We start from the raw sequence: 10,781 nt of genomic DNA, 5'->3' as shown, positions 1-10,781 counted from the left end.
CTTCTGATTAAAATAACCGGCGTATAAAATTCAATCCTACGGTGGCCGAGAACCGCCACCGCTGCAAATAAAAGAAGCGCTGCAAAAATAAAAAGCTGGTGCAAAAATAAAAAAGGCGATGCAAATAAAAGAAAGTCTGCAAAAAAGAAACGCTACTGCAAATAAAAGAAAGTCTGCAAAAATAAAAAAGTCGGTGCAAAAATAAAAACGGTGATGCAAATAAAAAAGCCACAACGGAAGTGGGTTACCGGGGACTGTTTTTGCCGATGCACCTGTGTGAGTAGAAGACGACGCCGACGCACCTGTGTGAGGAGAAGAAGACGGCGACGACGACGACGAGAAGAAACTACGAGTAGGAAAACGAACTAGAAAGTAAGTGAACATGATAGTGTTTAATGTCGCTACGTGTACTTTTTAATGTGTTATTTGGTTAGGCCAGGTAACCCCAGGTTTGAAGGTGAACTGGAGAATGCCGGTGTATTGTTAGCTTCGGCTAACACGGGGAGACCACTAACCAGATGTCAGTTTGACATCATAGCTGGAGTTTGAGTTATTGGATGACATCGTTTTGTTAGCGTGATGCCATCACACTCATTTATTTAAGTAGCTTCAGATTCAAACAGCTTCAGCAGCATTGGAGACACACTTTCTGGACCAACATCTGACTGTGACTCTGTGAGTGAGCTCGTTTTGTGGTGACTATCTACAGTGAAGACAGCTTATTACTGTCGTTGTTGTTGTTTGTATCATTAATAATCATGCTAACAATAATCTAAGGCGTGGGTAACAGAAGTTATGTGGATGAATGTGAAGTTTAAGCTGTGTGGGGTGGCCAGGGACCTTTGAGAAAGAACCATGACCATAATGTCAGATTGAATCCTAAACTTGACTGTTTTTGCTTTGTCATTTACCAGGTCATGTTTTGTCCATTCTGTGGGGTGAACCTTCCATCCGTCCTGGTATATTGTGGCTCATGCTGTAGAAATGTCAGGTTCCTAAGGAGTCTTCAAGATGAAGGTACATTTCTTTCTGACAGTTAATGAGGTTCTTAAACATGATGGATTGCTATGCTTTTTCAGAGAATATACTGTCTGTTAGTCATGAATATACCACTTCATATGGTGAAATCCATAACAGAGGCATGTGGAATACAATGAATTTGAAGACATGAAAAATTAAGAAAGTTTCTTAGTCTAGTAGGCTACTGATCCCTGTAAAAAAATCCTATGCAACAATTTTGAGTGTTTTGCACTATGCTACTTTTATATAAAGACATTTTCAATTAATTAACTTTAACGAGTGCATTGAATAGCTTGATTCCTCAATAACTAATCACTAACTACCATGTCACCCACACATGATAATCTTAACAATCTCATTTATTCACCTCTGTAAAAATTGAAAATGTTCATTATGCAGTTCATCATTTAGCCTCTAATATAGTGTCCTCCGTCCTACCCCTCAGGTCCTGAAGCTAGTACTCCAGTGGATGAACTTATCCAAAAATATTTCACAGAGGGCCATAGTTATGAAATAATAGTGGACTTACTGAAAACCAAACACAACACATCAGTCAGTTTTCGCAATCTACAAAAAAGACTAAAACATGCAAGCCTGACCAGAAGGATCAACTACACTCCAATTGCTACTGTGCAGGCAGCTATTTCCGAGGAGCTAAAGGGATCAGGCCAGCTTTTAGGGTATAGAGCGATGTTGCAGATTCTGAAACGGAAACACTCTCTTGTCGTCAGACAAGACGATGCACCTAATGGCAGAGCTGGATCCATGTGGAACAGAGAATCGCTGCAGACGTAGATTTGTTCGAAGGGCATATCATTCAATGGGACCAAACGAAACCTGGCACGTTGATGGGTATAATAAATTAAAACCTTTTGGAATTGGCATAAGTGGCTGCATTGATGGCTTCTCCAGAAAAATTATGTGGCTGAATTGTGGAAAGACGAACAACGACCCTTCAGTAATTGCTCAAAACTACATCAACTGTGTAGTTGAGCATGGAGTTTTTCCAAAGCGGCTCCGCACAGATTGCGGCACTGAAAATGGAATAATGGCCGCCATTCAATGTACCATGAGATCAGAGCATGCAGACGAGTTTGCAGGAGCTTAAAGCCACATGTATGGCACTTCAACATCCAACCAGCGGATTGAAAGCTGGTTCCGGAAACAAAGGTTTCTGTCACTTTTAATTCATTTATGTTTTACTTGACCCTGGATTATTGTATTTGCTGTATGCATTTATATTATTTCTCAGTTTAATGTATATTGCTGTGCTTTTTAAAGGAAAGGGTATATTGTAGTGAAATCTCCAAAAGGCATGAGTCAGTAGTAAGTGGACTTGTACATTAATCTAAACCTCTTGAAGAACGATGACCTGGATGAATTTGTGTTTTCTATCTAGGAGCCAATTTTGGATGGATCTGTTCAGTGACTTGAGGGAGAGGCATCTCTTCAATGGCAGCCCTGCAAACACAAAGTTCACCTCCTGGAGTCACCTTATTTATTATTAATTACGTAAAAACTGAAATAATGTGGTGCTCTAAAATGTGGGTACTTAACTGCACTTGAAAATATTTTGTAACATTTTGATTATAAAATTTAAGATTCACAATAAAGTTTTCCCTCATGTGCAATGCTTTCTCTAATATTTGATACTTAGTTTAACCTAAGATCATTGCTTGTCTTTGGGTCTCTGCATCCTTGTCCTGTAAGAAACTCTGGAGATAATTGTAATGACCATGAAAGTGAAACTTAATTGATGTGTTGCTCAGTGTGAACACTTTCCTGTACTTGCTCCTAGCAATTGTGGTTTCCCAGCATCTGCCCAAACCCTGAACCACATCACCAGCATCATGCCAGTGCCAGCAACTCCTGCTGGGGATGAGCATGAAACTCTTTTTGGAGAACTGCAACGACAGAGTGGTGTAAGAGCTCCTTTGCAGTGGGAATCAGCTGTAGAGAACTACATCACCCTGAAAAACATGGCTGGTCTGTAAAAATTTTAGGGACATATTTGTGTTGTGACAACACCAAAACAAACTTCTTTTTATGTGTTGTATTTGCTGCTGCTGTATATTGCTGCTGTCATTTTCTTCTCTCCCCTGTCATTTGGCAGAGGCTTTTGTCCAAAGCAACGTACAAATGTCTGTAATAAAGTTGTCTATGCCTGAAAAAATCTTAAAAAAAAAAAAAAAGAACAGTCTGTAGTTTTTTTATTTATTTTTTATTTAAAGAAACAAGCTGAAGCTGCAAGCACATTCCTGATATCAAATACAATAAAAATGTGCGGTCTTGACAACAGTCTAAAAATGAAATGTTTAATATAATGTACACAAACATGGATCTCTAGGTCAGAGCGTGACACATTCTTTTAAGTAGTTTAAGCCTTGATTGTGTGACAATATTTTCAGACAAGGCTAAGTGTGAACGATAGACTATGTTTCGGAGCTACAATTACCAGAGCTGCTGAATCAGTGCTTGACTCTCCATCTGCAGGTTCCCATATCTGGAAGTAAAAAACAATATATCAGTGAGCACTTCAAATTTGATTGACAGAACTAGAGCTGAACAAATTTGAACATAAATATTGAAGTTTGTAAAATATGTGTAGGCCAGGACACTGCAACATTTACTGTAATTTAAAATGCTATTTTGGCACGTTTCATCAGAAACATGGCTTCTATGTAAAATCTAGAAACATTTTCATTTTCAGACAGAACTTACAATATAATCAATGTAAGACACAACAAATGTGGCACTCACCAATGTATCAGCTGCACTGAATTCTGCAGAGCTTGGACTCATGATGATCACCTCTGAATCCGACAAAGTAGTTTCGGAGGCTGCTGGTGTCCACAAAAAGGACAATTCATTATGATCTGCAAAAAACAAACAAAAAAAACAAGTATCATTAGGTTGCTTTGGACTTAAATTGCATGAACATTTTAGCCGTCAGTTCAATACCTCAATCTGACATTATGGTCATGGTATTTTCACAAAAGTCCCTGGCCACCTCACACAGCTTAAACTTCACATTCATCCAAATAACTATTGTTACCCACGCCTTAGATTATTGTTAGCATGACTATTAATGATACAAGCAACAACAACAACGATAGTAATAAGCTGTAGCCGTCAGTTGCTTCCACTCTCGTTAGTGGTCTCCCCGTGTTAGCCGAAGCTAACAATACACCGGCATTCTCCAGTTCAACTTCAAACCTGGGGTTACCTGGCCTAACCAAATAACACATTAAAAAGTACACGTAGCGACATTAAACACTATCATGTTCACTTACTTTCTAGTTCGTTTTCCTATTCGTAGTTTCTTCTCGTCGTCGTCGCCGTCTTCTTCTCCTCACACAGGTGCGTCGGCGTCGTCTTCTACTCACACAGGTGCATCGGCAAAAACAGTCCCCGGTAACCCTCTTCCGTTGTGGCTTTTTTATTTGCATCACCGTTTTTATTTTTGCACCGACTTTTTTATTTTTGCAGACTTTCTTTTATTTGCAGTAGCGTTTCTTTTTTGCAGACTTTCTTTTATTTGCATCGCCTTTTTTATTTTTGCACCAGCTTTTTATTTTTGCACACCAGCTTTTTTATTTTTGCAGCGCTTCTTTTATTTGCAGCGGTGGCGGTTCTCGGCCACCGTATCAACCAGCTCAGCGGCGCCATCTGTTGAAGGCTGCGGTGTGGAGTGAAGGAGGAGGGATTACAGAAGAGGTGACAGGAAGCAAGAGGATGTAGAGGAGAAGAAGAGGAGGCAGACTTTGTCTTTCTTTGACTTTCTGTCTGTTTGAGTTAACAATTCAAATTTGATGGCTAAAAAAAAGAAAACCGATTGAAACTGAGCGTCTAAGTTTGTCTGAAAATTAAAGAAATAATTACATCAGTTGAAATAACTAAAATTAGATTTGAATCCAGATCTAGTTGATGTTTTACCTGCCTGATGTCCAAGTGTCACATCCAGATGCTGCTGCACTTCTCCTTCTCCTTCTCCTTCTCCTTCTCCTTCTCCTTCTCCTTCTTCTGCTCCTTCTTCTTCTTTACGGTTTATTGGCAGTTAGCGTACCAGCTTAGTGGCACATTACCTCCACCCACAATGAACATCTTCAGGAGCAGGGGCGTGGCTTCAACTCTTTTCCCATGAAAGAGGAAGGAAAAAGCACCAATTCTACCTGGCAGTGGGAGTTTCATCATATCTGAAGACAATGAAGACATCAAATTCAAAGAATAACATCTTTATATTTAAATGGAGGTTGAAATTAAACCTAATAACCTCAGAAAGGTGTGACAATAATAATAGCAACCTTTTAATTAAGTGTTATGAAACCAAATGAAGTGAACTCATTGTTGATAAATCTGTCCCTGTGAGTGAATCTGTCTCTGTGATCAGACCTGTATGTGTCCGTCTAACTTAGATCTATTCATGTATCTACTATGTTTTGTGTCCTGTGTGTAGCTTGGCAAACTCTGTGCCTTTATCACTTTAATCTGAGGCGTCGCTGTTACAGAGAGATGTTTCACACAGTGAGTGTGCAGCATTTGTGATAAACAACCCACAACCCAGATCACATCTCATTCTGTCATGATGCTGCAACACCAGAAGATTTGAAATAGGTGTTTGCACTGCTGACCGAAACAGGGCTGGGTGAAAAAGGGACATATGTTATTCTTATTCTTTTTAATATTGACTGTGGAAACCGGTTGGCACAGGAGTAAAACTTATGCTAAGCTCCGAACCTTAACACAGCCCGAGCACGAGGCAACGCAAGGCAACTTTATTTGTAGAGCACAAGAGACTCAACATGCTTATCTAACACCAAACTTAACCCACATCCACCATCTGATCAACTCCAGAGGGCCTGAACAGGCTGCTGGACACTTTCTGGAGACACTTCTTTGGATCTTTTAGATGGAGGTTAGTCTTTAGGGTTCAAGCTCAGGTCTGAAACGTGACCCAGTGCCCTTTAGGCCCCAGAAACATGATCAATAGAGTTCATTTGGACCAGTTCACCTCTGACATCCACTCAGAGAAAAAGGATCAAATCTGCATCAGTGGAACAGTTTATGTAACAGGAGATTCAAATTGATCAAATGTAACTGTTTATAGCCTTGAGTATGAAGATTATTAAAGTTTCATTCAGTCCTTTCTGTTATATAAAAGACAGCTGGTTTGAATGCTGAGCCAAGCTTTATTGTGATAGGACAGAACAAGAAAGAGTTAAATGTTTACATTGGTCAGAAACAAATATTAGGAAGTGATACAGAGACGAGCTCACATTCTAGCTTAAACTCCCTGTAACATCTCACTGTACATCAACATCTTCAATTTGTACTCCTCATCTTTCTTTACATGTAGGTAGATACACAAGTGCTCTTATTTTGGTAATTAAGTCAGCTTCCATGTGTTTCCTTTTCTCACTCGCAAATGTATGAAATCACAAACAGACCAGAAGTGTTCTTCTTCTAAACTTTTGAACCCTCTGAGGTCAAACTTACAGCTGTGTTAACGCACAAAACACACATTTGTCTGAAATGTCCAGATTGTTATAAACTCAAAAGCGTCGCTCTGTCAAAGAAACAAATCCTAACAGTGAAGGTGAATGAAGGTAAAGTGATAAAGAAGAAGAAATCTTTGATTTCCCTCCATGCATGCATGATTTCAGATGATCGTTGCAGATTTAAGATCATTTTAAATCGGTTTGATCTGAATCAGAAGACCTCTAACCTTTGTTGGACCTCCTCTTATGCTTGCTCTTCCCACTCCTACTCAGACTCCTACTCGGATTTCTGCGCTCCTTTCTCTCACCTCTGCGCTGCCTTGGTCCATCTCTGCGCTCCTTGCTCCTAGCTCTGTGCTCCCTATTCTGATCTCTGCGCTCCTTCCTCTCACTTCTGCGCTCTGGACTTGGATCTCTGCTCACCCTCGGCCCTTCTCTACGCTCCTTGCTTCTAGTTCTGCACTCATTCCTCCCACCTCTCCCTCCACTGCTGCTGCTGTCCTGCTCAATGCTGAGACTTCTTCTTCTTCTGCTTGAACTTTGACCTGTGCTTCTTCCCTGTTGCGGTGCTACATTATTATCAATGCAGTGATCTGCAATCTCTCCACCTGATGAGCAGGTGCTGCACAGAAACTCATTTTCTGGTCTGTAACAATGGAATATGTTGTTCATACCGAGACTAGCATTTGCAAGATTCTTTAGAGCTCTTATCGAATCCTTCACCTCTATACAGTCACCTGCCCTCGTCCGGTCAAATACCTTTGTAAACACAAAGGCAAGATTACCTTCCCAACGTGTAGTACAGTTTTCAATCAAGCCTAGAATGTTGAATGGGTTTTTTGGATTTGTACACTGTCCACCACATGAGGACAGGTAGGAGTAGATGAGTAGGAAGTTTCCTTTGGGGTCCCAGTCACTGATTTCCTCAAGAACACGGAGCTCTGAATGTTTTCGAAGCTCAGGTTTGGCCACAACAACCATGTCGCCTTTGTACACTCGACCGTCGTTAATATCATTTAAAGCATTGGTGTTGGGCTTTATCATCTTCATCAGGTCGTAGGGGTTAAAGCTACGGTCAGTAAACTGTGACAGTGGGATGTTTGCAACCAGACTGAACTGTCCGCTTATTGCATACCTGTCAAAGAAACACACACACACACACGCATGCATGCACGCACGCACGCACGCACGCACGCACGCACGCACGCACGCACGCACGCACGCACGCACGCACGCATGCACGCACAAACACGCACAAACACACACACACACACACACACACACACACACACACACACACACACACACACACACACACACACACACAGTTTAGTTTTACATGCAGACCATTCCATTTTACTGTAGTATTTTAGTATTTTCCCTGTACAAAGTCTGCAGAGTTCAGCCACGTTAATTAGAAACTTCACAGCTTCACCGATACACCAGAGGTTCTACATGGTGACACATTCCATAAAGTGGGTGTGGTCTATGTGGATTGATTGGAATGTTCACAGGTTTTGGTGAAGGATTGGACTCGGGGTTAGGGACAGATTTGGACTCACTGTTTCCTGACGGCCTTTACGACCTGAGCCAGCCGGTTCTGGTCCACAGCTCCCACACAGTTTCCTGCTATCAGGAGGAGCGAGGACGCCACCATCAACCAGCTCAGCGACGCCATCTGTTGAACGCTGCGTTGTGGAGTGAAGGAGAGGAGGAGGGATTACAGAAGAGGTGACAGGGAGCAAGAGGATGTAGAGGAGAAGAAGAGGAGGCAGACTTCGTTTCTCAGTCCAATTGACTAAACAATTCAAATTTGATGGCTGAAAAATAGAAAACCCATTAAAACTGAGCGTAAAAGTTAAAATGTAAATTAAAGAAATAATTACATCAGTTGAAATAATTAAAATTAGATTTCTGATTAAAATAATATAGTAAAAAATTCAATCCAGATCTAGTTGATGTTTTACCTGCCTGATGTCCAAGTGTCACGTCCAGATGCTGCTGCTGTTCACGCTGAACTTCTCCTTCTCCTTCTTCTTCTCTTCTTTACGGTTTATTGGCAGTTAACGAACCAGCTTAATTGCGCATTACCTTCACCCACACTGAACATCTTCAAACCAGAAGCCTTTATAAAGCGGAGCAGGGGCGTGGCTTCAACTCTTTCCCATGAAAGAGGAAGGAAAAAGCACCAATTCTACCTGGCAGTGGGAGTTTCATCATATCTGAAGACAATGAAGACATCAAATTCGAAGAATAACATCTTTACATTTGAATGGATCAATCTTAATTCAATTGGAGGTCGAAATTAAACCTAAAAAACTCAGTTTGTAAGTGTGACAATACTAAAGCAACCCTTTAATTAAGTGTTATTAAACCAAATGAAGTGAACTCATTGTTGATAAATCTGTCCCTGTGAGTGAATCTGTCTCTGTGATCAGACCTGTATGTGTCTGTCTAACTTAGATCTATTCATGTATCTACTATGTGATGTGTCCTGTGTGTAGCTTAGCAAACTCTGTGCCTTTATCACTTTAATCTATCACAAATGCTGCACACTCACTGTGTGAAACATCTCTCTGTAACAGAAACACCTCAAACAACCAACAACCCAGATCACATCTCATTCTGTCATGATGCTGCAACACCAGAAGTTTTGAAATAGGTGTTTGAACTGCAGACTCGGATCTCTGCGCTCCTTCGGTCCTACTCTGGGCTCCTTGCTTCTAGGTCTGCGCTCATTCGTCCCACCTTTTCCTCCGCTGCTGCTGTTAATCAATAGGGTTCAGTTGATCCATTTCACCTCTGACATCCACTCAGAGAAAAAGCTCAAATCTGCATCAGTGGAACAGTTTATGTAACAGGAGATTCAAATTGATCAAATGTAACTGTTAATAGCCTTGAGTATGAAGATTATTAAAGTTTCATTCAGTCCTTTCTGTTATATAAAAGACAGCGGGTTTGAATGCTGAGCCAAGCTTTATTGTGATAGGACAGAACAAGTCAACAACAGTTAAATGATTACATTGGTCAGGGACAGATGTTAGGAAGTGATACAGAGACGAGCTCACATTCTAGCTTAAACTCACTGTAACATCTCACTGTACATCAACATCTTCATTTGTACTCTTCATCTTTCTTTACATGTAGGCAGATACACAAGTGCTCTTATTTTGGTGATTAAGTCAGCTTCCATGTGTTTCCTTATTCTTAATCTCAAATGTATTAAATCACGAACAGACCAGAAGTTTTCTTCTTCTAAACTTTTGAACCCTCTGAGGTCAAACTTACAGCTGTGTTAACGCACAAAACACACATTTGTCTGAAATGTCCAGATTGTTATAAACTCAAAAGCGTCGCTCTGTCAAAGAAACAAATCCTAACAGTGAAGGTGAATGAAGGTAAAGTGATAAAGAAGAAGAAATCTTTGAGTTGATGCATGCATGATTTCAGATGATCGTTGCAGATTTCAGATCATTTTAAATCGGTTTGTGCTGTGGACTGCTCTTGCTTCTAGGTTTGTGCTTGTTCGTCCCACCATTCCCTCCAATACTGCTGCTGAGACTTCTTCTTCTGCTTGAACTTTGACCTGTGCTTCCTCCCTGTTGCGGTGCTACATTATTATCAATACAGTGTTCTGCAATCTCTCCACCTGAGGAGCAGGTGCTGCACAGAGACTCCTTGCCTCGTGTGTAACAATGGAATATGTTTTTCATACCGAGATTAGCATTTGCAAGATTCGTTAGAGCTGCTCTCAAATCCTCCTTCTCTATACGAGGAGTATGCTTCGGCTGGTCAAATACATTTGTAAACACAAAGACATTATTACCTTTCCAACGTAGAACATTCTTTTTAATGAAGTCTAGAATGCTGAATTTCTCATTTGGATTTGTACACTTAGTACCACATGAAGAGTAGAAGGAGTAGATGAGTAGGAAGTTTCCTCTGGGGTCCCAGTTAGTAGGTATCATCTTAAGAACACGGAGCTCTGCATGTTTGTTTGACTTAGGTAAGGCCACAACAACCCTTGTGCCTATGTACACTTCTCGTTTCTTAATAGCCTCTATAGCATTGGTGCCGGGCTTTATCAAGTTAATCAGGTTGGAGCGGTCAAAGTTCTGGTCAATCTGCGACAGTGGGATGTTTGCAGCCAGACTGAACTGTATGCCTTCCCCTACATCATACCTGTCAAAGAAACACAGACACACACACAGACACACACACACACACACACACACACACACACACACACACACACACACACAC

General features: G+C 40.9%; 1 protein-coding gene and 2 long non-coding RNA genes across 4 annotated transcripts; 1 reads left to right on the top strand and 2 right to left on the bottom strand.

Moving 5' to 3' along the window:
- The first annotated feature begins 223 nt into the window (after positions 1-223).
- Positions 224-3,922, top strand: LOC143009939 (uncharacterized). Of its 2 annotated transcripts, XR_012964745.1 has the most exons (4): positions 224-372; positions 915-1,017; positions 2,420-2,564; positions 2,819-3,922. It is a non-coding gene; the product is annotated as an uncharacterized LOC143009939 (long non-coding RNA). The 2 variants fall into 2 exon arrangements; XR_012964744.1 differs by lacking the exon at positions 2,819-3,922 and having other exon boundaries at positions 2,420-2,651.
- Positions 3,386-4,553, bottom strand: LOC143009940 (uncharacterized). The gene is made up of 3 exons (XR_012964746.1): positions 4,314-4,553; positions 3,781-3,896; positions 3,386-3,523 (listed from the first exon to the last, which is right to left on the bottom strand). It is a non-coding gene; the product is annotated as an uncharacterized LOC143009940 (long non-coding RNA).
- Positions 4,554-6,200: 1,647 nt separating this feature from the next.
- LOC143009962 (uncharacterized) lies at positions 6,201-8,610 on the bottom strand. The gene is made up of 3 exons (XM_076162064.1): positions 8,486-8,610; positions 8,081-8,206; positions 6,201-7,653 (listed from the first exon to the last, which is right to left on the bottom strand). The coding sequence occupies exons 2-3, from the start codon at positions 8,194-8,196 to the stop codon at positions 6,741-6,743; spliced, it is 1,029 nt and encodes a 342-aa protein (XP_076018179.1). The 5' UTR covers positions 8,197-8,206; positions 8,486-8,610; the 3' UTR covers positions 6,201-6,740.
- Between the last annotated feature and the right edge of the window lie 2,171 nt (positions 8,611-10,781).

The sequence above is a fragment of the Genypterus blacodes genome, unplaced genomic scaffold (genome assembly GCF_046128005.1).
Source record: "Genypterus blacodes isolate CSIRO-AG114 ecotype Tasmania unplaced genomic scaffold, CSIRO-AGI_Gbla_v1 ptg000119l_1, whole genome shotgun sequence".
Lineage (NCBI taxonomy): Eukaryota > Metazoa > Chordata > Actinopteri > Ophidiiformes > Ophidiidae > Genypterus > Genypterus blacodes.
Note: the sequence above shows the minus strand (reverse complement) of the source record. Positions and strands in the feature narration are given on the sequence as shown.